We start from the raw sequence: 27420 nt of genomic DNA on the forward strand, positions 1-27420 counted from the left end.
ACTGTGTTCTTCCCAGTGGATCCGCAGTGCCCTTGGCCCCGTTATTCTTCGGCTGCTTTCTCCAGACTCCTGTAGCAGACGGCAGTGTTCACATCTTCCTTTTCCTCCTCTCCATTCCCAGGCTCCTCTCAGTTCTCTGCTCCCATGGTCTCTAAATACCATGTCCCACTCAAAGGCACCAGGTATGAGTCAGGGCATATTCAACACGAGCCTGGAGCATCTTATAGACACAAGGGCAGCCATCAGAGACCACAGAGCCAAGAAAACAAAATATGGGAGCTGCTTGCAGGGGCTCCCACTCAGGCCAGACAGCAGTTACCTTGAATGTCAGAAAATTTCAATAGATGGAAAGAGAGCAAAGGTGCTAAAAACCCATGTGTTCCCAGTGGAGCTCAGACCTCATTGGTCAATAATGAGTATACTGGAAACCACCTCATCATTCCAGAAATATTAAAACAAAAGGAAAGAATGGCCAGCAGTCATGCATTTCCTATATGAACTATTTCTCAGAGTAACTAGTTGACAAGGGAAGCTCTCTTTAGGAAAATGCCAGCTCATGTATAAAAAAGAAAGAAGGGATGATGTCATCACGTCACAACCCGTCATAATGAACTAGGCATGATAACCATTGACCACCAAAGTCATGGGTGAGAAGCTGATGGGGACTTTATCACAGATGGGCCAGGCTGGGAAGCCCTGAACCACTGGTCAGTCTTGACCCCACCAAAAAGGAGCAGGTGGACCCGAGGCGTCCCTGAGTACCGCCGTGGGAGGCACACCCACCTATGCAGGTTCTTGCCAAGGCCTCACCCCTGAATCGAATCGAGCCTCTGTGTCCACAGAAAGTGAAGGGCACAGAGGACCGTGTGGCCCAAGGCTGGTACCACAGCACAGCTCAGCTCAGCCCGACTGGTGCCATAGCCGCTTCTGGTCCGCCTGTCCGCACTTCTCGGCTCCCTCTCCCAGCATTTGGACAGGGCTGTCCGTGTTTGCAGTCCCATTCCCTCGGCCCCCCTCTCCCATCCCAGTCTGATCGCTGCCCCCTCACTCCATAGAAGCAGCTTCCACAAAGGTCAACAATGTCCTCTGTGTTGCCAGAACCAACTAATGTTCTTGAGGCCTCATTTGTCACTCTTGACCTTCTTTGCAGTGGTCAGCGTGGTTTAACACTCCCTTCTTCTTGAAATACCCTCCCCTCCTGGCTCCCAGGTACCCCCCAAGCCGGTTTTCTTCCGCACAGTCCCTCCCTCCAGAGACCCCAGCTCTGTGTCCTCTGAAGGGCTCTCCTCCCCAGCTGGGCATTAAGGACAGGATTCCCGGCCCTGTCGCCTGGCTATTCCTGAGTGGCCTTGTCCACTCCAGCTCTCACTGACTCCTTATACGCAGATGACTCTGAAACGTGTTCTCAAACCTAAGCACCTCTCTGAGTCCAGATCCATGCTCCAACCGACCATTGAAATATAGTGGGGGTCTCAAGGGCACCTCGTTCCTAGCAGGTCCAAACCTGAGCTCATGCTCTTTCTCCAAACACAGTCCTTTTCCTCCTTCCCTGTCTCAGTGGAGGGCCCCACTATTCATTCTCATGCTTGGGCCAAACACCTGGCGGTCTGCCTCAACTGTCCCTTCCTTTTAGTCAGATTCTGACCCATCACCACAACCTTTGGGATCTCACTTCCCAGAGAAGTGTTGAGTCCATCCTCCTCTGTCTGTCTCCCCCACAGCCACCTTCCTGCATGAATGGGACTCCTCGTAACTGGTCCCTGCTGCCATGCTGGCCTTGTCATCCTTTCTCCACGTGGCTGCTGGAATGATCTTTTCACAGTGCAAATCCAATAGTACCATCTTGCTTCAAACCCGTCTGTAATTTTCCATTGCTCTTAGCATCCAGGTGACAATACTCCTACAGCCCCTGCACCATCTGGTCCCTGACAGCCCAGCACCTGCCACCACCTGCCAGCCACAGTGGTCTTCTCCAGCCCTGGCATCACCTGTCCCTCCTGCTGTGGGGACTACACAGGTGCAGACCCTCTGCCTGCCACATGCTCCTCTCCAGGATCACCCCTGCTCCCTTTTAGATCTTGACAGCTTGTTCTCAGGGCAGTTCTGCTCATCTTCCCTTCTGCCTCCTGTGGTGCACATTTGAGTAATAGTTTCACAACTTTTGTTGTGACTATTTGAGTCAAATCTATTTCCTTCACTAGACTATACCCCACCTGAAGGTAGGAGTGATCTTTGCTCATCGTGGTGTCAACAAAATCCAACCTCCTGCCAGTCACGTAGTGGATGCTCAAACCTCGCTCGGTGATGGTGTCTGGAGTGTTGGTGACAGTCGTGATGGCGATGGCAGGGCGGGGGTAGTGTTGGCATGGTTATGAACGATGAGGGTGTGTTGGTGGAGGTGGAGGTGACGGTGGTGGTGGCGACATGCAAGGGCAGTGGGAACAGTGGTGCGGGAGGTGGCTGAGGGGATGACGGTGATGATGACAGGGATGATGATGGTGAAGCTAGTGACGGTGATCACCTTCCTACACACCAGCATGGCCGACAGACCGTTGAGCAGATTCATGTAAGAAGGGGAAATGAGGGGCTGATCTGTTCCAATGGCAGCAACCTAAGGAGACCATCCTTCAATCCAGGACTGCCTGGGCTCCTGGCCTCACCACACCCGTGTGATTTCTTCTCCTTTTGACTCAGCTTGTACCCATTCAATAGTGTTCCTCCTCCCTTTTAACTGAAGTTGGCTGGGGTTGAAGTCTGTCCCTTGTAGCCGGAGAATGCTAACTGGTGCAGATGAGACGAGGAACGGTGGGGTGAGCTAGATGGGGCCCGTTCCTTCCCACCTCCTGCTGGCCTCTCCTCCTCTCTCTGGCCTCTGAATGTCCTTGGATTTTTCTTCATCTCTGTTCACTCTCTGGGTAATCTTGTCCACTCGCATCCCCTTAATACCATGCTATAAGCTAATAAGTCTCGAGTATCCGTCCCTGGTCCTGACTTTTCTCCCGAAGCCAAATCCACGTGTCCGGTTATTTACTGGGCATTTCTTACATGGCTGCCTGTCACACCTCAAACTCAGCCTGACCGGCGACGCATGGGACTTTCCTCCAGACACCTGCTCCCTGCACAGTCCTGTGAGCAGCATCTACAACATGTCTTACCAGCAGCCTTGGGGCCATCCTTGACTCCTGTCCCTCGCCCCTACATCCGATCCACCAGCAAGCCTCATCAGTTCACTTTCCAGATGCAGCCTCCCAATCTCCGCCTGCACCGCTGTGCCTCCCCACGCCGGGGCCCCAGCAGCCTGCCCCATGCAGCAGCCAGAGCAGTCCAGACAGAACAGAGGCCAGCTCCTCCTCCACCCGCAACTTCCAATGGCTGCCCATCTCCTCCACAAGGAACACAGCTCTTCAAAGGGCCCATGAGTCTTCTGACGTGGTGTAGCCCCTACCACCTCTTCTATACCTCCTCACCCCGTTTGGCTCAGGGGATGCTTTGCTTTTAGGGAGTGCTCCTGCCCCAGGGCCTTGGCACCGGCTGTGCTCTCCACAGGGAATGCCGCCCCGAGCTGCGCCTGCTTCCTCACTGCCTTCAGGTGGGTGATGATGGAGCCTCTGACCAGGGCAGAGGGCCTGGAGGGAGAACCCACAGGATGTGGTGTCTGAGGGAGGCATTCAGGATGACTCCCAGGTGCCTGGGAAGGGACACAAGATGGGATTGGCTTTGGAGAAGAAGATGCCAAGTGCGTGTGAGGCATGGGGAGAGAGGGGCCATCCAGGGTGGAGCACGCAGGACACTGCCTGGTAGACCCATCACCTGGAGCCCAAGGCAGAGACCAGACTGGGAGGCAATGCCCCGCCTGGCGACGGCCGCCTGGGGAGGGCTGACCCCCACCCCGCCACCCCCAGGGCAGCCCCTGCAGTGAGCAGCAGCGACACTCCACTAGTATCTGCCAGCTGCTAGGGAATCCAGCCCATGGTAGGCCGCAAAATCAGTGGCTGAGCTGGTGTGAGCAGAGCTGGCACCGCTGACCCAGTTCAGAGAGAAGCGTGACCACTCTCCTGGGGGACAATTCCACAGCCAGCCCTGCCTAGCTGGCAGCTGACAGCGGATCAATAAGCCCAATTACTGATTACCTTTTTAATCAAATATCAATGTACAGCAAGTATGACAATCAGCCTCTTGCAATTACGGCTGCTGCCTGCCTTTCCTAGAGGGATGCTTGGCGGGCCCAGCTCCAGGACCACACAGGTTGGGGGGCTACGCCACAGCCATGCCGTGGGAGAGCCAGGGGGACTCAGCAGCACAGCAGGGCCACGCTGGGCTGTTTGCTCCCTCTCCTATGGCCACAGGAATTCTGGGGCCACCAGCCCGATCTCCTTTAGCGACGAAGGGCAGAGCTTTCTCCAGTCACCTCCATGCTCAAATGAGCCCCGCTTTGTGCTGGGCAAACTGGGGTCAGATCAGAAACTGTCCCTGCCCTCAAGAGCTGGACCCAGACCCAGGCAACTTGAATGCCAGATGAAGATATTCAGGAACCTGCAGGTAGAGAAGGACTTGTTCCTGGGATCCCAGGGAGGGAGAAACAGGGGAAACACAGGCCGCAGAAAACACGCAGCTCCAGCCGCCCTTGATAGGGAAGCGTTGAAGGGACGCTCCTGGGGATGGGAGCCGAGTGGTTGGGGGATGGCTGACTGGGTATGGCAAGGCTCAAGGTAGTGGGAGGTGGCCAAAGCCAGCAGCGACCCAGGAACCTGAAGGAGACTCGTGCCCTCACCACCACCCCAGAACCCCACGACCCCAGGGGTTTCCTGACCGGCTGCTCGGGTGACCGCAGGCATAACCACGGCGCCCGGGGGCTTGAGTGACTGGCGGTGCCAGGTTCCTGCTTTGGGGTGTGACAGCGCAGTGTGGTTGGCGGGCAGGTGGCCCCAGCCCCGCGCTGCCCAGCACCCGTGCTCCCAAGCCCCATGGAGGGCAGGCCTGTCCCCAGGCCACACCCCACCGAGCTAGGGAGTGCCAGGCCCAGGGACATGGCCCCAGGGATGGGGAGGGACGCTCAGCAATGTTGCCTGAGGTCACACTCAACCTTTGGTGAGTCCTGGACCCCTCTGAGATGCTGATGGAGGCTGTGATCATATCTTTTCTTAAAACAAAACAAAACTACCTGTGGACCCACATCTCCACATGGTCTGCATCCTGGGTCCCCAGGGGCCAGCTGCCCCTCTGTATCCTCTGCTCTGAGCTGTGATCCTGGGCCCTCCTGGGGACCCAGACCCAGACCATTCCCAGGGTTAAACTGAAGGGTGACTAATGCCTCTAGACAGACGAGATGCCACAGCCAGGGCTCTGGGACAAGGGACACAGCCTTGGGGAGGAACCGCTGGGAGTGTCCCCAGAGCCAGGGGAAAAAGATAGAGAAAGCCAGTCCCAGAGAGAGGCAGGGACAAACCTGAGGTCTCCAGCAGGGGGGCCAAGCGGGTCCTGCACCCTCCCAGCCTTGGCCACATGCAGGCACTGGCTCTTCTTCTCAGGAACCCCCAGCCCTGCCCCCACATCCCACCTCCCAGGTCCTGCTGCCAAGCTCCTGCCACACGGGCCTCCTCCCAGCCCTGCCTCTCAGCCCTAGCCTCCTGGTCTCTCCTCCTTTGCTCTGCATCCCAGGCACAATCTACCTCCTCCCCAGAAGGCTCCTCTTCAGGGACAGGCACTAGGGGCAGGTCCTGCCCAGGGATCCAGGCATTCGAGTGCCCCTCCCTGAGCAACCTGGAATATGGTTCCCCCAGGCGGGAGGCCATTTGAGGAGTAGGTGGCTTTGAGCCGGCCTCTCAACAGCCCCTCTGTCCAGCCCTGTGGGGAGATCACCTCTTCTCTCTGCAGGCTCTGTGGTGGGTGGAACAATGTCCCCTCCCCACAAAGATGTCTTCCTCCTAATCCCCAGAACCTGTGTGTTCCCTTAGATTGCAAAAGGGACTTTGCAGATGTGACTGAGTGAAGGATCTTGAGACAAGAAGACTATACATGATCATCCAGGTGGGCCCTAGATGTAATCCCAAGGGCACTTACAAGAGGAAACAGAAGGGTCAGAATCAGAAAAGGAGACTGGAGGATGCTGTGCTGCTGGCTTTGAAGATGGGGAAGGGACCACCAGCCAAGGAATGCAGGTGGCCTCTGGGCTGGAAAAGGCCAGGAGATGGGTCCTCCCTTGGACACTTCAAGAGGAAGACACCTTGATTTTAGCCCAGGGAGACACATTTGGGACTTCTGGCTTCTAGAACTGTAGGACAATAAATTTGGGTTGCTTTAAACCACAAAGTTTGTAGTAATTTTCTACAGAAGCAATAGAAAATGATTGCAGGCTCCTTTTCTGAAAAACCCAAAACACAGTGAAAGAGAATTGCAAAAGAGAGGACGCGCTGGGGTGAGGAGGGACCCAAGCAAAGCCCAAGCGTGGCCTCAGAGGCAGCAGGAAGCAGGTGGGCTGCCCGCACCCTTGTCCCAGCCCCCAGGCCCTTGAGGTCCCTGGAGTAGTCCACTTCACAGAGAAAGAGAGTGGAATGGGGGGCACCAGGAGCTAGGGGGTGCAGAGTTAGAGGTGAGTGAGGACAGCTTCCATTTGAGAAGAGGAAAGAGTCCTGAGACGGATGGCGGTGAGGGTAACAGAGCAGTGCAAATGTGCTTCATGCCTCTTAGTTGTCCACGTAAAAATGGTGAAATGGTAAATCGTGTTGTGGGTATTTTACCACAATTAAACAAATACAAAAATAGCCCATTGATGGTAAAAGAGAGAGGTGGGAGGCGGTAAAGGACGAGGCTGGAGAAGAGGTTGGACCCCATGCGAGCCTGTGGGTCCCAACTGGGGTTTGGACTTTGTCCAGGATCTTGGTGAGGAGTGTGGAGGCTTCCACCCACGGACAGAGCGGGCAGTTTGAATTTGTCCTTAAGACCTTGGAGTGGATTTTAATATTTCCCTGTGAGCCACTCTGGGGAGTTTGGACTTCAGACTCATGATGATGAATGATCCATGCCCTCAGCAAGAAGCAGAGCACCTTGGTATTTTCTGAAGGCTGGAGGGGATGTGCCCAGGTCAGAGGATGGCTCGGGCCGTGGGGAGGCCACCTCTGACAAGCTGGTGCTGGTGCCCAGGGCCCAGGGAGGAGGCTGGGGCAGGGATCGGGTGCATTGGAAACAGCATCTGCAGAGCCCCGGGGCCACCAGGGAAGCATCCAGTGGACGGTGCTGTGCAGACCTGAAGTCTGAGTCCCAGTCTTATGCTGAGGTTGCCAGTAGAGGTGTAGCCCTGATTCATAGCCTGTATTTTGAGGCCCATGTTGTGAACTGGGCACTGGGAACAAGCTGTGAGCAGCACCCACCTCCCAGGGCCTCGAGCTAGCTCCTGGTGGGTGCAAGGCACAGGCAGAACCAGGCTGTGGGGTGGCATAGGCAGGGTGGCAGTGGGGTTGGTGCAGGTGGCAGGGAGTCGCTCCGGGGAGAAACAGCATCTGCAAAGGTAGAAGGGCAGGGCTGAGGCATGCCAGCCCGAGCCTGGTGAAGGGTTCTGAGCAGTGGTGGCTGGCAGAGCAGAGTCCAGACGTCTCGCCTCCTTCTCTGCTGTCTCCTGGCACCTTCCCACGTCCCAGCACACAGAGGTGATGATAAATGCTTGCTGGGATAAGTTAGATGGGGGCTCTTGTTCCGGGCCCCTGTTCTGGGAGGGATTGGACGACTCTGTCCTGTGAAATGGGCATACAGATGCCCACCTGGTAGGGCTCCCTGGAAGGCAGATGACAGTGAGTGGACAAAGCCCAATGCAGGCGCTCAGTGCCACCCTCCATCTGCAAGATGAAGTGAGTATTGGCAAATCTCAACGATGTGATTGTTGTAAAAGCCAGACCAAGGGCCCTGGGAGTTGTCTGTGGAAGCAGTGGACATCCCAGCTCTGAGCTGAGCTTGGTTCCCTGTCCGGCCAGGGAGGGGCTGTGAGGTCTATGACCCTGGCATGGCAGAGTGGGCAGACTGGGGAGGCCTGAACTTCCTACCAAGACCCTTCCCCAGCAGACAAGAGGAGAATCTCCTGCTCAGTGGCAGGCTGCTGGGGGAGAGGGGGCAGGCGGGCCACCTGGGGCCGGGTAGGCAGCGAGGCGGGAAGGCAACCGTCTCACACCCTCCCCCAGCCCCCTCCAGGGGCTCCATCTCCACCCCTCACCTGGGCACCTCGAGCTATCTCCCTGGCTCCTTGGCATCTCTGTGTCTCCATGGTCCCTAGGTCTCCGGAATCCCAGTCTCCCCTTCCTTCTGTGTCTCTCCCTGTCTCTGTCACCGTGTCTCGTTGCTCCCAGTTCTCCTGCCCTCCCCGTCCCGCCCACCACAATCCCCTCCAGCCCACTTGGTGCCCTTATCTGGGTCTGCCCCGCACAATTGCTGGGAGCCCATCCCCATGACAACGGGGCAGATGGCGGCTGCGATTAACCACTCTCCCTCCCTCCGCAGCTCAATCCGTCTTTGAAATTAAATCAGCTGCGATAACATCGACCGGCCAGAGGGAGGGAAGGCGGGCAGGAGGCTGCCTGCGCCCCACCCACCCTGCCCCAGGCCCAGTGCAGAGGGAGAGGAAGAGGGGTGCAGAACTGGTTCTCACTGTGGCCCTGTGACCTTGAGCATGTCTCTCGCCCTCTGAGCCTCAGTTTCCGCATCTGCAAAATGGGGGTGAACAGCCATATCTCTTGCTTGGCTCGGTGGAAGGCGTAGGGGAGGTTGTGCAGTAGGCTGAGAACACTGTACCTGCCCACCCAGTCCATGCAGAAGCCTGAGCCCCAGCGGGCAACCCCTGCCTGGCCAGGCCTTAGGGGCCAAGGCTAATTGAGTAAACCAGCTCCTCGTGGCTGAGAGGCCACAGGCCTGGCTCCCCACCTGCTCTGCAAGCCCAGCGCATCTCCCAAGGCCTTGACACTCTAACTTGTAAAATGCTCCAGCTTCATTGAATCCTTGCTTAGATGCCATCTTGTCCACTCCCTCCCCCACAGCATTTTGGTCCCTTCAGACAGCCAGGGCCCTCACAGGATGTATGGACCCAGGAGTGGAGGGTGGAGAAGATGGAGACCTGCCCGGGTTTGAGACCTCCCAAGGAAGTAGCAATTAGTGGGGTTCGCTGGGTGGGCTGTGGGTCCCAGGCAATGGGGTCAGCATGTTCGAAAGCTGGAGGTGGGAGGCAGGGTGGGGCCAGAGCACAGAAAGCAAGAGAGAGCGGGGAGGCGCGCCTGGATTTGAGGCGAGGGAAGGCTGCGTGAGATCCAGAGCAGGGCTCTGGGTGGAGGTCACAGCCAGCTCAGAGGCCCCATGCAGGAACACGCCACTGTGAGTAGGAAGGGGAGGAGGCCGGGGGCTGGAGCAAAGAGTGATGGGGAAGCCGAGGCGGTCACTGTGCCGGCTGGGGAAGGGCCTGTGGGCCGCCGTGGGGACTGCAGCTTCCACTCCTGAGTGTTCCACAAAGCTCAGGCTTTCACAGAATCCTTCTGGCTGCTGGGATATAAACAGGATGAAAGAGGGAAGGGAGGAGGCCAGGGAGGAGGCTGGCGTGATGTCCAGTGGGTGACAATGACCCAACTGGGACACGGCCATCATCTTCGCGGGGAGCTACACTCTGCAGTGTCCCCTGCCCCTCTGCTGAGCCCTGCTTGGAGAATCCACGCTGGGATGGGGCCTGGGGCAGCAGAGGAGCCTCAGCGGACTCCACTTAGTGTGCCGCACAAGGTGCGGCCAGCCTCAGCCTGGCTCTGAAAGTAGCTCACAGACCCCTCACTGCCCCGCCCGGCTCTGAAAGTGGCTCCCGGACCTCTCACTGCCCCATCTGGCTCTGAAAGTGGCTCCCAGGACACCTCGCTGCTTCAGACTTGGCCCCCAGACACACAGCCCAGCCTAAAAGAGACTCCAGGAAAGGCCAGAATGGCCTGCCGCAGCAGTGCAGCTTGGCAAGGCCTCCTCAAGAAAGTGACACAGAGTGGGGGCCTCCTGGGATGACTTTAACAAGCCGAAGGAGATGGGAAGGGCGGCCCAGGCACGGGCAACAGCGTGATGCTGCAGCAGAAAGGGCCTGGAGCCAGCAGTGCTGTGGGGCAGGCCCTGGGCCTTGAGTGCCGCGTGGGGGTTGGACTTTACCCCAGACGTGCTCCTGAGGAAGTCACTTAAGCTGCCAGGCTTCAGTTTCTCTGTCTGTAAAGTGGGGCTAAAGGTGGACACAGGGATTCCACCAGGTGTCACATGCTCGGCTGGGTGGGTCAGTGGCTGGGGTCCCGGAGGCATTTGAGCAGGGGATGCCATGTCAGGTCTGGTTGGAGAGAGCTGGTGCCAGCTCCAGGTGTGAGGCTGGGCAACAGGAAGGAAGCAGAGAGCCGAGAGTCCTGGGGTGTTTGGGGACCGGTGCTGTGCAAGCACCCAGGTTTCTGCTGTGCACCCAGCACTAGGACTGTGGCCGCCTGGGCTGCTGGGCTGTAATTGGATTTGCTCAGCAGCTGCCTGTGCTAAGCAGACCCACTTGACGCAGCCACAGCTGGCCAGTAATTGGTGAAATTAGCAAGTCGGCGGGGACAGAGGTCAGGTGGTTAATGCTGTAGTGGGGGCTTTGATGAAGTTAGTCCCAGGGAAGGACTGGGAGCTGGGGTTTGACCTTCTGCGTGTCACAGGGCTCTCCTGCCCTGCCTGTAACGTGGTTAGGGGACCTCCAGCTGCCGGCTTGTCCCAGGGGCTCTCAGAGGCAGAACCCAGGGAGCCACAACCTGGCCGAGCCTCAAGATGCAGCCGCAGCGCCAAGTTGCCGACTGTGTCCTCTAGGCCGAGACACATGCAGAAGCCAAGGGAGCCTTTCAAGCCCTAAAGATCTTGGGGTGATGCCCCTTGTCTTCCTGGAAGAGGACTTCAGCAGGCTTCCCTTGGAGAAAAGCAGCAGGCCCGCCTCCCAGCCTCTCCATCCCTCGTGAGTGCCCCTCAGACCAGCTCTGCATCTGGAAATGGGATGAGTTCTTCACTGGGTGTTCCCCTTATTCAACCAAGCCTCACCCTCCCCGCTATGTTAAAGGCTTCCCAGTGTCTTCTCCTGTCCTGAGCTCCAGAGAGTGTCCTCTGAGCATGCTGCTTGGTTCCTGCTCTTCCCTGACACAGTGCTCCTCCCTTCTTTCATTTCATATCATTTATTGGGCACCTACTAGATGACACAAGCTGGGCTGGGAGTTGGGATGCAGAAATGAGCAAAATCTGACCAGATCCTAGTCGACTTGGTGCTACGCCTTTTGTGGCCATGCCACATCACCTTGCCCCAGCCAGGGAGCCAGAGACCCTGTCACTGACCATCCTTTAACCCCCAAACCTGGAATCATCTCCTTTTTGGCTTCTACTCCAGCCCCAAGGAACAAGGAATTGCCACCTGCACTCAAGCACTCAAACGCATCTCCCTGGGCTGTCACTGCCAGCATCATAATCATCATCACCACCATTTTAAAGGCAGGTCCTTTGGAGTCAACACCTGGGGTGATATTCTAGCATAGCCACTTGCCAGCTGTGTGACTCTCTCCTCTCCAGACCTCAGTTTCCTCTTGGATAATGTGGGGTCAATGACCCCTGTCTGGGAGGGTTGTGGACAGTTGTGGGCATTAAATGGAACCATGTATAGCCACCTTCCTGGCCTTCTTGCTGTTCTCCAAACAGGGGCAGGCGTGTTCCCGCCCCAGGCTTTTGCGCTTGCTGTTCCTTCTGCCCAGAACGCTTTTTCCCCAGATGGCCTTATGGTCCAGCACCTCACCTTCATTCCAGTTCCTGATAGACGTCACCCCCTCAGAAATGGAGGCCACTCTGTTGGTTTGTTTTTTTGTTTTGTTTTGTTTTTTGTTTTTGTCGTTTTTTTGCTTTGTTTTGTTTTGAGACAGAGTGTCGCTCTGTCGCCCAGGCTGGAGTGCAGTGGCGCGATCTAGGCTCACTACAAGCTCCGCCTCCCAGGTTCACGCCATTCTCCGGCCTCAGCCTCCCGAGTAGCTGGGACTACTACAGGCGCCCGCCACCACGCCCAGCTAATTTTTTTGTATTTTTAGTAGAGACGGGGTTTCACCGTGTTAGCCAGGATGGTCTTGACCTTGTGATCCACCCACCTTGGCCTCCCAAAGTGCTGGGATTACAGGCATGAGCCACCGCGCGCGGCAAGGCCACTCTGCTGAGTGTTGAGTGACTCAACACTCCCCTGCCCACTCCCTGAGCCCCCTTCTCAGTCAGCTCACCTGCCCATTTCCTCTCCGGCGTTCATTGCTAGTGGGGACCATGTTCTGCACACCTGTTTTTCATGTGTCTCCCTCAACTAGAATACTAACCACATGAGGGTAGGGGTCTGCCTGTTTTGTTCCTTGCTGTATCCCCAGTGTCTAACAGGTGCTCAATCAATATTTCTTGAATTGCATCCAATTAATAGTGCCTGACACATCTGTGAGTTTGAGATTGTTTCACAGTAAAATGTTACTTTTTTTGAGGAGGAGTCTTGCTCTGTTGCCCAGACTGGAGTGCAAGTGGCATGATCTCAGCTCACTGCAACCTCCACCCCCTGGGTTTAAGAAATTCTCCTGTCTCAGCCTCTGGAGTAGCTGTGGTTACAGGCACTCACCACCACGCCCGGCTAATTTTTGTATATATATTTTTATTTTTAGTATAGATGGGTGTTTCACCACGTTGGCCAGGCTGGTCTTGAACTCCTGACCTCATGATCCGCCCGCCTCAGCCTCCCAAAGTGCTGGGATTACAGGCGTGAGCCACCGCACCCAGCCTCAAAGTAAAACGTTACTTTTAAAATACATACTTTTTAAAGATTGGCACTCAGCAGGACTCAGGTCATCAGGACAGAGTCCCCTTTCCTTTTTAGCACCAGCACCCTCCCGTGACAGGGAGCTCACTCACCCTCCGAGGGGGTCAGCCTGGCTCTGACTTGGGGAAACCTCTGGCTCCACGTGGCTGAGACCTGCTCCCTGGGATCCTGCCCCCACCCATGGATGCCAGGCCTGAAGATGAGTGGGCACTCACCAGGGAGTGTGGCCTGTACGAAGGCCCTGGGGCTGCAGGGTGTGTGGTGCAGTGCAACAACTGGGGAGGCCAGCACGGTGGGAGGTCAGAGACCAGAGACGGAAGGCCGGGGGCAGGTGGGTGGGCCCAGGCCACCAGGCCCTTGTGGTGAGGATGAGATGTGCAGTCCCTATGCTTAGCACAGGGAGAGCCTGATTTAAAGCTACCAGGCAACGCGACTGAACGTGGGTTTGGCACAGCTGTCCTGGGAAGAACTTATGCGGGTGGGTAGAAAGGGGAAGGCTGAGAACGGGAGCAGCAAGGCCTGTGCAGATGGCAGGGGCCAGCAGTAGAGAGTGGATAGGGGTCAGGGTTGGGTTTGAGGTAATCAGGACAGGGCAGCCACGTTATTTGTCAACCCAGATGGTGGGCACAGGAGAGATGACAGTCCCCCTGCAGAACCACCCCTGGCTTCCTGATAGAAACAGCCCAGGCCCTGGAGGCAGCACCCACGCCCTCCTTCATGTTCACTAGGCTGGAGCTGGCCCCATGTCCCCACAAAGCTGAGAAAGCTATGCCATGAACTCACTTGGCACATTTATTAACCATCGGGCTATGTCTGCGGCCCCACGTGTTTGCTGCCCCGTGCACGGTGGTGGTGGTGGGAAGGCAGGGCCGGGTGGCCAGCGCCTACTTGCTGTCCATCCATTTGAGCTGCTCCTTGCCGTTCACAGTCACCGACTTGAGCTGCCCGTCTTCCTCCACCTCCACGCGCTCCTGCCCGTTCTCCACGATGCGCTTGGTGGTGACCTTGTGGCCATTGATCATCTCGGTGGACGACATCACCGACTTGAACCCCGAGCTGCCAGAACTGGAGCCCCCGAAGGAGGTGGATGAGCAGGTGGTGTGGCTGCCCCCGCTGCAGCCCAGCATGTTGAAGGATGAGAAGGCCTCCATGAAGGCCGGAAATTCTCCAAAGCCTGCCGAGAAGGCCCCCCTCAGGCCATGGCCCTGGCCACCACAGTCACTATTGAATGGGCTGTCCCAGAACTCAAAGGAGAAAGGGTCCAGGCCACCGAAAAACTCCCGGAAGATGTCCTCAGGGTTACGGAAGGTGTAGCCAGTGTCGAAGGGGCTGTGGTAGGGCGTGCTGGCCCCGCCACCAGCCCGCCAGCTGTCACAGCCGGCACGGTCATACAGGGAGCGTTTCTTGGAGTCAGACAGAACCTCATAGGCCTCAGACACCAGCTTGAACTTCTTCTCCGCCTCCTCCTTATTGTCAGGGTTCTTGTCGGGGTGCCAACGAAGGGCCAGCTTGCGGTAGGCTTTCTTGATGTCCTCCGGGGAAGCGCTGGCCTGCACGCCCAGCACTTCGTAGTAGTTAGCCATGGCCAGGGGTGTGGGTGAGAGGAGAGGGGACGTGGAGGCCAGGTGGGCGCAGGGGCCCAGCTGGTCAGATGGACGGGGGAGAAGTGGCCGGTGGTCTGGGGCCCTTCAGCAGGGGCCTGGCTGGACTCCGCAAGCTCCAGGCAAGATTCTGCCCAGGAGTTCACCTTTTCATAGTACCAATTCTCAGGGACTGGGGGGGCCCCCACTGAGAGGAGTGCAGGGAGGGGAGGGACACTGCCGCTGTGGGGCCAGGCCAGAGTGGGCTGCCCTCCAGAGCTCCTTTTATGACATCAGCTCCCGGGGCGGGGCATACCCCCGCCCCCAGCTCCGCACCAGGCAAACCTGGGCATATGGGCCTGCCCCTGCTGGTGAGGCGGCCACAACGGTGTGTGGGAATGGGATGCTCTGTGACCCAGGTGGTGTGGGCTGAGTCCCAGGAGCCAAAGGGCAGAGGCAGGATCAGCCACGGGATTCCAGCCTTGGTGAGTGACAAAGGTCTGTGGCCGTGGTGGGGGAGGCGGGCAAGGGCGTCCTGGGTATGTCCACTCAGCCGATGGCTGGGCAGCAGCTGAGGCAAGAGGAGGCCAAGGTGGGGTTCAGGCAGGCTGGGGTGGGGACAAGAGCCTGCTTTTTTTGTGCCCATTATCTGGCCAGGTCTTCCGGGGTAAGCTCCACAAAGGCGGGAAAGTCTGTCCCTGTCTAGGACAGTGGCTGGCACACGAGGGCCATCGGTAAACTCTTGGATGAACCAGGCTCAGAGACACGCAGTGCTCAAGGTCACACAGCGAGTCAGTGAGGGAGGGGATGTGAAACCAGGGCCAAGGCTGCAGCGGACAGCAAATCCAAAGAAGTGTTCCACTCAATTCTGGTAAGAAAAATAGGGATTGATGATAAATATTGATTACTGAGTGTAGTGGGTTGAATGGTGGCCCCCCAAAAGATATGTTCCTGTCCTAATCCTTGGAACCTCTGAATGTGAGCTTATTTGGAAAAAGGATCTTTTCGGATGTAATTAAATTAAGGATGTCGAGATGAGATCATCCTGGATTATCTGAGTGGGCCCTAAATCCAGTGACACATGTCCGTATAGGAGATGGACACTGACGCAGCCGGAAGCTGGGGGCCAGGAGGGTTCTCCCTGCAGCCTCCAGAGGGAGTGCGGCCCCACCAACACCTCGATTTCAGACCTCTGGCCTCCAGAACTGGGGGAAGAGATTTCTTTTGTATTGAGCTACCCAGTTTGTAATAATTTGTAACAGCCCTAGAAAACGAATCAGGTGAGTGAGGTAACCAAATATTCTTAGGCATTTATATTCCTTTAATTCTTGTTCTGGTGTTGGATCATATATAGAAACAGCAATTCACAATACTGATTAATATCTGTTCCTACCTTCACCTCACCCCACTCCAATTAAGATCAAAACCATGCTAAACCACCTACTAACCACACCAATAAAGAGCCTAGATGTTTGGGTCACCAAGTCTTAACTAAAGATAGCCTGCCTGCCTGCTTTCCTTCCTTCCTTCCTCCCTCCTTCCCTCCTTCTTTTTTTTTTTTTTTTTTTTTTTTTTTTGAGACGGAGTCTCGCTCTGTCGCCCAGGCTGGAGTGCAGTGGCGCGATCTCGGCTCACTGCAAGCTCCGCCTCCCGGGTTCATGCCATTCTCCTGCCTCAGCCTCCCGAGTAGCTGGGACTACAGGCGCCCGCCACCGCGCCCAGCTAATTTTTTTTGTATTTTTAGTAGAGACGGGGTTTCACCGTGTTAGCCAGGATGGTCTCGATCTCCTGACCTCGTGATCCGCCCGCCTCGGCCTCCCAAAGTGCTGGGATTACAGGCGTGAGCCACCGCGCCCGGCCCCTTCCCTCCTTCTTTCCCTTCCCTTCCCTTCCGTTCCCTGCCTTCCTTCCCTCCTCCCTCCCTCCCTTCCCCCCCCTTCCTTCATTTCCTCCTTCCTTCCTTCCTCCCTTTCTCCTTCCTTCCTTCTTTCTTCCCTTCCTCCCTCCCCTTCCCCCTTCTCCCTTCCCTCCCTTCTTCACTCCTGGCTTCTTTCCTTCCTCCTTCCTTCCTTCATTGCTCCCTTCTTCCTCCTCTTCCTTTTTCTAGTCTTCATCCCTTTCTATTATCCTCCCTCTCTCTCTTTTCTTTCAGTGCTCATGGGTGCTAGGTTTCAGGCTCCTAGCAGGGGACAGTGTGTGTTCTAACCAATCCCAAATGCCAGGAGGAATGGAGACAGACTGTAGAGACACTTTGTAAACCCAGCCTCCAGTGACCATCGCTGTCTCTCCATGCAGCTTATCAAAAGCACGACTCACACCCCCGTGCTGGGCATCCACCCACCTACACCTGCTGACACATGTGGCTTAGCAGAGGAGTTGAAGAGCAGAACTTCTCCACTGGATGTAGCTACAGATGAACCTGATTCTTTATCTCTGTGGCTGGATTTTTGTCACTATGTCTCGGTTAGCAGTTAGCACCTGCTGTCCCTTGCAGGCTTGTTCCTGGGGCGGGAGAAAGATGCTTGCCCTGCACAGTTCTCCACGATGGCGGTGGCAGTGGGAGAGGCACTGCTGTTGACTGTGTTGCTGGTGGGGAGAGGCACGGTGGGTGTCCATGGAGATGGATAAGGTGTCATTAAATAGTAGAGGTGACCATGGGAGCAGTGTTGATGTGGAGGTAATGGTCATGGTGGGGGTGAGGGGGAGAGTAATTATGGGTGATGGTGGAGTTGATCATGATGATGGTGATGCTGGTGGTGACAGCAGCAAGGCTTGTGCTTGAGAGTAATTGATGATGGTAGTGGTGGTGGTGATGGTCATGCCAGAGATGGTAACAGCGAGCCTTTGTTGTGGTTGGCAGTGATGGTGCAGGTATGATGAGGAGGTGATGGGAATGGCTCCTAGTGAGCCATTGGTGTGGTTGGCAGTGGTGACAGTAATGGTGATGATGAAGGTGAAGATGGTGGAGGTAGCAGAGGTTGTATCTTGTTCGGCTATACCACAGTGACAGCTTCCACCTCTCAGTGGCTCACGACAAACATCTAGTTCCCCCCACTTCACTCACTGGTGCCTACAGGCAGCTGCCAGGGCCCCACCTCCCATAGCTTCTCACTGTGGGTCCCAGGCTGGAGAATCAGCTCTGACCTGCACACCCCTCTCTCATGACAGTGCCACTCAGAGACAGCAGGAACTTGGGCTGCCTCTGAAAGCTTCTGTTCGGCCATGATGTGTGGCAGTCTTGCTGCATCCCATGGTCAAGGCCAGTATCCATGGGGCAAAGAATGTTTCCTTCAGGAAGGTTCTGCAAATCTCAGGGCAATAGGAAGAGAGGCCTGAGATTCCCGTGGGGAAGAGGGAGTGAGCAGTTCTCCAACATATGCCAGATGCTCACGATGGGACTGACAGCGGGGGTGGTAACGATGGCTCTGCTGGGAGCAGTGTTGGTGCTGCTGGTGCCGGGGACACCAGTGGTGGTGATGGGGTAGGAGGCAGGAATTGTGCTATTAATGGAGATGGTGGTGAGGGTGGTTGTGGAAGAGGCAATGGTAGAGGGGGGTGCCGAGGGGTGAGAAGGACACAGTGGTGGACATGCTGGTGTGAGAGCCGATGGCGATGGTAATGGCACTGAGGTGTGGGGCTCTGTATTTTCTGTTGCTAACTTGGCATTACACCAACCTCTTCCATGGTCTCCTTGCATCCTGGAGAAATCTGAGGGATTTTCCAGAATCCCATCACCGGTATAATTCCAGATTAGAGCCTGCCAATACAAGGGATTTGGAGAGTGGAAAAGAGAGGCCGTTGCAGGCAGGTGACAATGGTGAGCTTTGCAACAGCTTGGGGCAATCTTCTGCGAAGACCCTGCTTCTGAGCCACAGGCTGAGGCATGGATGGGGAGCTTCCTGGAATACCGTGAGCTCCTCAGAAGCTCCCAGGCAAGCTCTAGAGAGCCGCTCACCTGGGGGCTGCAGGTGAGCATCTCGATTCCTTGTTCCCTGACCGCTGGTCCCAGACTGTTCAGGGTGCAGCGTGTAGTAAATGTCCTCCTCCTTGGTACACATTTGAGGGCTGTGTACCGTGAGGGTGATGGCGGCTCAGATGAAGGTGGTGGTTGTGATGGAGTTGGGTGTGAGGATAGCAGAGAGAAAGCAGATGGTGACATCAGGAAGGCATTGGAGGGGCAGTGGTGGTGGCAGTGATGATGGTGGCAGTCTAATTAGAGGCAGTGGTGGGTCTGGCTGAGGCAGACCCGATGGTGGTGATGGTGGTGGTAGTAGAGGGGGCAATGACGGTGGTGATGGCAAAGGCAGTGTGAGTGGTGATACTGGTGGCAGAGCTGATAAGGTGATGTCACAGATGGGATGGTGGGTGGAGATGGAGGTGGAGGAAGTGTGGTGACAGTGATGTGGTGGTGATACAATGCTGACACGGGTGGAGAGCACCGTGGTGACGGTGACAGAGATGATAGTGATAGTGGGGCTGGTGGCAGTGGTAGAGGAGATGGGGATGGGACGCTGGGGTGTTGATGGTGATGGTGACACTGCTGAGGGTGTTGGTGGCCTGACATTGTAAAGGTGAAGCCTGAAGTTTTCATGACGATGGAATCAGGACATTGGAGGAGGGGTGATGAAAACAATGTTAAGAGACAAGGGACCTAGTATGATGAGGCATCCGAGAATCCTGTGGCCGCCTCCCCGTCCTGGCCCTCCCTGCCTTGTTGGAGACCCTGGCTCTGGTCTGCATTGTACTCCCAGGGGAAATTTCTTCCAGCCACTGCCCTGCTCCAACCCTTGTTCCTGGGATGGGTCTGTGGGAGTCAGCCAGGATGGAGACAGGGCTGGAGACCCCCTCACTGCCGCCCATTCAGGGCTGTCTTAGGGCACACAGAACAGACCACTCGGTAGGACTTACGGGAACAGGTGTGTCACCTGGGAGCAGGTCCCACATCTCACCATCAAGGGCATCCTGAGATGGAGGCCCCTGTGGGGAGGTCCCCATGAAGGGAGCTGTGGACCGTGGAGCCGGGCAGTGTGCAGAGGAGTTTCCCTTCTGCAAAGGGTTCAGGCTAGTCTCCTTCCACGCCAGTTTTTGGGGAGCCAATGGGGAGCATCAGGGGCTCTGAGGCCTCCATAGGGCCTGCTGGAGGGACAGGGACACAGAGGCATGAGCGCACACTTAGGCCCCACACGCTCCACCCTCAATTCTGTTATGCCACCTCCCCTCTTCAAGCCTCTCTGTCCTCATTCACCAGTGGGTGCTTTTGGGGATTTGCCCTCTCTGGGGAGCCAGCCTAGGCTTCCTGGCCTCGGATGTCCCATGTCCCTCGTCTCAGGCCCACCCTAAAGCCAACCCCGAGCCATGGCCAGGGAGAGAAGGACCTTCAGCGACCAAGCGAGGCCCAGAGAGGGCAGGGCACACCCAAGGTCACACAGCAGTACCAGGAAGGTCTCCCCCGGGCGAGCTGATGGAGCCGATTAAGCAGCCAATTTGTATTCGGAGCAGTCAGAGGCCCCTCTCTGTCTCTGTAATTAATGGAGTGGCTTTTTAAAAGGATTCTAATCACCCCCGATCCTATCTGCTTATCACTAGAGTTCCTAATTAGATGATCCTGGCAGTCACTCAGCTAATTCCCTCCAGCCCCCTGCAGCCCTGCCTGGCCTGGGCAGCCCACCCCACCCCCGGCCACCCTGGCCCGGCCAGATGGGCAGTTTGGGGCCTTCTCTCCCCTCAGGGCCCCTGGTCCTCTAACTGCATTAGCTCCAGGATGGATGGGCGACAGCGATGGATGGATGGACGGGCGGCTGGATAGACAGAGTGGCAGGCGAGTGAAGGGGCTGAACGGTGGGCAGTCACAGAGTGGATGGGCGGATGGACAGACAGACGGGCCAAGGGGCAGATCCCACAGTGGGGAAGAGCTCAGCCTGTCAGGTGACACAGCCTGGGTTCCAACCCCAGCACTGCCACTCCCCAGCCATGTGTCCTTGGGGAAGTCAATAACCTGGCTGTGCCCCAGTGTCCTTATCTCATCTGTAAAAGGGAAGTAATGATGGTCCCCTCTCACAGGGTTACTGTGAGGAGCTCAGAATGGAGAAGGAGCTGTGTGTGCGTGTGCTGGCATCCTGGCAGTGTCGATAATGGGTGGGCAGAGACAGATGAAAGGGCAGCCTGCCTGGTGAGCCAGTGGAAGCCATGGTAGGCAGACAGGCCCATGGCAGGCTTACATGCAGATTGGTGGCCCATGGGGTGGGAAGGCGGTGGGCTACGCAACCGTAGAAGGGCCAGTGAGCTCACGTCCTCCCCAGTGGTGCCAGAGCGATCTCAGCTCTGCTCTCAGACCTCTTCAGGCAGCCTTCCTGCCCAGTCCTCCAAGCCAGTGATGACAGGTGCCCACTGGGTTGCCCAGATCCCTTCCCTGCCATCCCAACCCAGGTACATCCTTCCTGGTGGTGGCTCATGTGGTCTCTGGAGGCTCAGATCTAGCCCCAAGTAGGGGTTTACTGCCTGAGTGAAGGCATCATTTGCGGGGCCCTCTGAGTTCCAAGTTGCTTCAGCCAGTTAGGGCAGCTCCCCTCCTCCAGGGTCCCAGCACCCAGCCCCCCTGGCATACAGCAACCCTAGGCAGGGCTGTTACCCTGTGTTCCTCAGTTACTCGAAGCCTCCAGGAGGATCCAACCCCCAGAGCCTCTCCATTCACCCACGGGGCTCTGCAGTTTCTGGGGTGTGGCATTTCCGGGGTCTTTCTGGAAACTATAGAACAAAAAAGCCTGAAGTATCTTCCAGAGTAAAGGCATGCATGCATATGCACACATCTGTACCAGCAGATAGCCACCCATCTCCCCATACACACACCCATCAATCCACCCACCTAGCCACACACATACCCAGCTACCCACACACCCAGCCACTCACATACCCAGCCACTCACCCACCCAGCCACCCACATGCCTAGCCACCCACACACCCAGCCACCCACCCACCCACCCAGCCACTCACCCAGCCAGCCACTCACCCACCCAGCCACCCACACAGCCAGCCACGCAGCCACTCATACACCCAGCCACCCAGCCACCCAGCCACCCAGCCACCCAGCCACCCATACACCCAGCCACCCAGCCACCCACCCACCCACACACCCAGCCATTCACACACCCAGCCACCCCCCCACCCAGCCACATGCACACCCAGCCACCCAGCCACCCACACACCCAGCCATTCGCACACCCAGCCACCCACCCACCCAGCCACCCACACACCCAGCCACCCAGCCACCCACACACCCAGCCACCCACACATGTTTCCTGAGCACTTGTCCATACACGTGCCGTGTACCAGGCACTCCCCTGGGTCTGGGGCCCATATGTCAGTGAAGGCACCAGACAAAGCCTTGCCCTTATGATGCTGACATGCAGTTGGGGAGATAGAAGAAACTGATAATGCATGAACATTTAACATGATGGCAGGTGTCATAGATGCCGTGAGAGAAAACAAAGCAAGACGGGGCTTACAGGAAGCTGGGGCTCTTAGGGAGGTCAGATTGGGTGCCCCACACTTCCACAGGTATGCTCAGGCACCCACGCCCCCATGCATGTGAGCACACCTGTACACATGGTCACACATGTGCACACAGGCCCTCCATGAGGCCTGTAGCCCTGCTGTGTTTCCAAAAGCATGGGCCCTGCCGTCCCTCACTGGGAGGTCTGGCTGCCTCATGCCTCTCTCAGCCTGGGCCCTCCCATCACCCAAGCCAGGCCTGCTCCCTGGAGTCCAGGGCACATCTGGGTTTTACTAGGTCTGCTAGCAAAGGGCCTGGGCGGCTCCTGTGCAGTCAACAATTCAGATTCAGAATTCTTCCCTGCACTGGTCTGAGTGGGGGCTGGAAACAGTTGAATTCAGCAGCATCACCCCTGTCCTCCCACGCAGGGAACTCCCAACCCCAGGCTCTGGGAGAAGGAGCAGACACACACCAATGTGCGAATGCAGCTGCAACACTCGCTGGAAGGAGAGGTGACACTGTCTGGGGCGTCTGGGAAGGCTGGTCAGAGGAGGTGACGCCTTGGCAGGGCTTGGAGAGGGAGGTTCCAGCAGGGTCGGCCTCACACACATGAAGGGTCTTGGATGTCGACACTGGACATCCTTCCCCAGGGAGGTAGTTCATTCAGTCATGGAACATTTCAAGGTGGGAAGAAGGTGTTCATCACATGGCTATGATCATGTACCCATTGCAGACCACCCTGTCCTGGGGGCATGAGGAGTTCATCTCCTAAATCAGTGGTTCTCAACAGGGACAGTCCTCCCTCCCCAGGGGACATTTGGCAATGACTGGAGGAGTTGCTACTGGCATCTCCTGGGTGGAGGCCAGGCAGGGCTGCTGCTGAACATCCCTGTCTAGTGCACAGGACAGCCTCCACCACAAAGAATCATCCAGCCCCAAATGTCAACAGCACCAAGGTTGAGAACTCTGTTCTAAGCCCTGAAATTATCATTTGACAAGCGCAATTATAATGCAATGTCTTTTCGATGCACCAAAGGCATTAATGTCTTCAATATGAATATTTAAAACACACAGGTGACCTGTTTGGTGATTTATTTCTTAATAAAGCAGGAGCCTTGTTACATGGGAGTGGTTCCATGCAAAGGGAACAGCATGCACCAGGCTCAGTGGCTCAGTGGAAAGAGAGCAGGCATCTGGAGTTGACTACACCTGGGACTGAAGGGATGGTAGGAATAGAGCCCAGAGAGGGGCAGGGGCTGCACAAGGCAGGGCTCAGACCCCAGACCACAGAGCATGGATTGTGTCCTGGGAGGGGGAGACCTTGAGAAGATTTAAACAAGGGGAGAATGGGATCCATAGCATACTCTAGAAAGATCCCTCAGCAGCAATGAGATTCAGTTTTATACCCACAAAATTGGTAAAAATGTCAGTTTGACACTGCCAAGTGTTGGCAAGGAAATGGAGCAACTGAAATTCCCACACCCTGCTGGTGGGAACATACATTGGAACAGCAAATTTGGAAAATCCTTCTAAGGCTTATGCCCCGAGGGAAACCCTCACACGTGGGAATAGGGACAAGAACACTCATTGCTGCACTGTTTATGGTAGCAACAGACAGGAGTGACCGAAATGTCCATCTTAAGGAGAATGAGCAAATACATTGTGTTACAGCTGCACAGGGGACTATGACACTGCAGTGAGAACGAAGAAACCGACTCCATACATGAGCATGGAGGAGCAGCCCCAGCATGGCAGTGAGCAACACAAACCAGTCATTGAAAGCATCATTGTGACACCATTTATAGAAAACGTACACACATGCAGAATAATGCGTTAAGGATTTATACATATAGAGTAAAAGTATAACAACATGCATGGGAAAACGAAGTCCTGGCTACTTCTGGAGGCGGGCAAAGGGGACAACAAGGTCAAGAGAGTTCCATGATCTCTGTAGTGTTTCCCTCCTTAAGCTGGGCTGGGGAGGGTATCAGAGGGACTTGACGCTGCCTCCACTCTCCTAACTCCTGGAGCTTGTGCCCTGGAGAGTGAGCAGGAACGTGACCTGCATGCAGCCAATAGCATACGCAAGGCAGGGGAATGCTATCGGGGCCGCGCTTCACCAGCTCTCTTGATGCCTCCGTCAGCTGCGCACTGTGCAGGAGTGAGCTGCCGAGACTCCTGCAGCTGCAGGGAGGTGAGCTCTGCCAGTAACCTGGGGGGTGCTGAGATGCAGATCCTTTCCTAGTTGAGCCTCTGATGAGAAGCCAGCCCAGGTCAGCAGGTGGACTGCAGCCTAGTGAGGGCCTGGGCAGAGGCCGTGGCTGAGCTATGCCTGGGATCCTGGCCCATGGAAACCGTGAGATACTAAACACGTGTGGTTTCAAGGGGCTAGGTGTGTGGCAGTTTGTGATACAGCATAGAAAATCAATACCAAGGCTACCATGGTGTTGCTTATATTATTAGCTATATTTTTAGATAACTGAAATATTTCATAATTAAGAGGTTAAGAAGAGCCCCTGTGGTGGCCTCACCTTCAGGAAGAAGAGACAGAGTGCAGGGCGTGAGCCTGGAGGCTGGGAGGCCCAGAAGGAGGCTGGCACAAAGGAGAGGGGACAGGCCATGCAGTCCAAGGTGAGGAAGCAGTATGGGCTGGTGTCAGGGCTGGTGGTGTGTGTTTGTGTGTGTGTGTGTGTGTGTGTGTGTAAAAAGTCCCCTTCATCCCTAGATTCTGAGGAAAGGGAGGGGCCCATGCCAGCATCCCCTCAAAGTCTGGGAAACCTGGATCCCAGCCTCATAGCGTCAGAACATCAGAACAGCCAGACCTGGCAGGGGAGGGGCCAGGGAGAAGGAGCAGAGGCAGTATTTTCCCAGGGTCCCCTGGGGAGCCTGGCAGTGTGGACTGGGGGTGGGGCCGAGGAGGACAGATGGGGCTGTGGGAGGGAGCAGCTGCCACTCTCCTCTCCAGGGATGCCCGCTCCCCAACTCCAGCCCGCATACCAGTGGGAGAGATCGTGAGACCCTCCCCCTATCCTTGCTCCCACCAGTCCTCAGTTTCCCTAGTGATACTGGAGAGACGATCTGTGAGGACCCCCCCTGAGTTGGGTGGGATAGAGAAAGACATGAGAACACCTACAAATAGCCTAGGGCACCCCGCTGGCACTCCCACCGGCCCTGGCAGCCTTTGGTTCTGTGGGAGAAGGAGAAACAGAATGGGCAGGCCGTTTGCCCAGGGTCCCCAAACACCCTGGTCTTCTAAGATTGGAGGTGGGTTTGGGGGCTCAGTCTGAAGCCCATTGGGCTACCCAGGATGAGCCTAGAGTGGAGGAATAAAATGGCATTAGAAGGGTCTCCTTGCTGGCTGGCCTCTCCAAGACCTTCCGTCTTCCTTGTATGATCCTTCCAACAACGCTGCAAGATGTGGTCTTGTTTGACTGATGAGGAGCCGGGGTTCAGAGAGCCCAAGCCACTTGCTCGAAGCTGCACAGCAAGGGGGAGTCAGGTCTGTCCTTCGGACGGGTCTTTATCCTGAGTAACCTTGGTTAGGGACCAGGGAGGCCCTGAAGGGCCCCAGGGAAAGAATTCAGATAAAGCTTCCCTAGGATCCTTGATCAGGGTTTTGAAGCATGAAGAAAATTCTCCAGACTTATCTGAAGGACAGAACATCCCAGGGAGAGAGACCAGCTAGGAACAAGGCAGAGAAGACAGGTTTTTGTGAATGACTATGTTTTAAATTACACAAGTGGTATATACTCAGAACATATCAAAACAACAGCCCACAGTTATAAAGGGAAAAGTGCCCCCTCCGCACCCCGGGTCTACAGCACACTTCTCAGAACTAACAATTGTCATCATCCAGGTACATGTCTCCCCAGGTGTTTTTCAATCTCTACACAAATATTTTAAAAACAAAAACAGAGTCCGCTTTACATGTTGTTTTCCAGCTTGCTTATTTTCACGTATCCTAGTGTTTCTGTGAGATGTACGGGAAGAGGCTCGCTGGGCCAGAGAGCATGCAAAACCTAGATCATTTCTGCCCATACAGGCATCTCCAGGCTGCTTCTCCACACCTGCCCAGTCTTTCCCGTTTCTGCTGAGAGGGGGAAGTGGTGTCCCATGTGGAATGGGCATGGATCTGATCATTTGTGAGACTCAGCGCCCATCGGGATGTCTGGTGGCTGTGGATTCACACTGCTATTGGGGATGACCTCTTGTATATCCTTCTGCCTGTTTCCTTCCACAGCTTGTTATGTGAATCTCCTAATTTGAAATCATTTGCAACTCATTCACACTTTGTAAAGCCTCATGCTGCCCACACACACTTGCCTGCAGCCTGGACAGAGCAGTCAGTGTTCACCAAGTGAGATGCTAACCAGCTAGTTGTTCCAACACCACTGGATTGGGTAACCCTCCACCTTTGCATTGATTCAGGACACCTCCTTTATCACCCATTATCTTGTAAATAATAGGGTCTGTTGCGGGTTTACTGAGTCTGTACCATTGATCTGTTTATTCTTACAACAGAACCACAGGGTTTGAACGATTGTGATAATAGAATCTTGTTTAATATCGGAAAGCATTTCTCTCTCTCTCTCTCACACACACACACACACACACACCTCACTTTATTTTTCCTAATTTTTGACTTCTTCTGCTGATCTTATTAGTTTTTCCAGATAAAGTTTGGAATCATTTGTCATTTTGCCTTTAAAAAAAACCCAGCAGAGTTTTGATCGAACCATCCTGTATGATAACTCATCTAGGATCTACCCACCTCCTCTCCTGCTGCCCCTCATCTTTCCCGCTGCTCGGGTGATCCTGTCCCTGTGTCAAGCAGATGGCAGGCATTCCCCAAGGGCAGTGTCCATTTCTGTGGCCCTGAGGGCCCTTCCCCATCCTAGTACTGGGTCACCGAGGGGCAGGAGGTGCTGTGGGGAAGAACAGCACTGCTCCCTAAGAGTTGCAAAGGGCACTTGGTTTCTTCCTACAAATGGGTGTCAAAGCCAGGCCTGGAAGTGTCCCTGTGCAAGGCAGGGAAGAAGGGGCCGGGCAAGCCGAGCTGAGTCCATGGCCGGCAGCCCCACCGGGGTGCAAACAGAGGGAAGAAGGCTGACCCACCTGGCCACCCTGGCACCAGGCCCTGGGGAATCATCAAAGCCACCCTGACCCACTCAAGACGGCCACTTGCAGCTCCTGGCCTGCCTGCCTGGCCATGCCTGGGCACTTTGTGGCCACAAAATTCAAACTGTTTACCATACACAGTGACTCGAGGAGGCAGGAGTCGCTGTTAGAAGTGAATTGTTTTATGAAGGAGGGAAGAGAAGCTGTAAACTGTAGCCCCTGAGCCTCGGTTCTTTACTCTAAAGTGACTTGCTGGGACTTGAATCTGAGGCTTTCACCCCCATCTCTACTCAACACCACCCCCCAGCCTCCCCCAGCTCTGGCTGCTGCCTCCTTGTGAGAAACAGCCCCTGCAATTCGGGTGCAGTGGCTCACGCCTGTAATCCCAGCACTTTAGGAGGCCA

General features: G+C 55.9%; 1 protein-coding gene and 1 long non-coding RNA gene across 2 annotated transcripts; one reads left to right on the plus strand and one right to left on the minus strand.

Annotated features, from left to right (window-relative positions):
* Positions 1 to 13603: 13603 nt before the first annotated feature.
* DNAJB8 (DnaJ heat shock protein family (Hsp40) member B8) lies at positions 13604 to 14698 on the minus strand. Its single transcript, XM_526299.6, has one exon. The coding sequence runs from the start codon at positions 14410 to 14412 to the stop codon at positions 13714 to 13716; it is 699 nt and encodes a 232-aa protein (XP_526299.1). The 5' UTR covers positions 14413 to 14698; the 3' UTR covers positions 13604 to 13713.
* Positions 14699 to 14731: 33 nt separating this feature from the next.
* Positions 14732 to 26180, plus strand: LOC104005737 (uncharacterized). The gene is made up of 3 exons (XR_679168.3): positions 14732 to 14894; positions 24436 to 24529; positions 25941 to 26180. It is a non-coding gene; the product is annotated as an uncharacterized LOC104005737 (long non-coding RNA).
* Positions 26181 to 27420: the final 1240 nt, after the last annotated feature.

This window comes from Pan troglodytes, chromosome 2, assembly GCF_028858775.2.
Source record: "Pan troglodytes isolate AG18354 chromosome 2, NHGRI_mPanTro3-v2.0_pri, whole genome shotgun sequence".
Classification (NCBI taxonomy): domain Eukaryota; kingdom Metazoa; phylum Chordata; class Mammalia; order Primates; family Hominidae; genus Pan; species Pan troglodytes.

Excerpts from the sequence above, each read along its gene's own strand:
- DNAJB8 (XM_526299.6), bottom strand. The coding sequence starts at position 14,412 with ATGGCTAACTACTACGAAGTGCTGGGCGTGCAGGCCAGCGCTTCCCCG.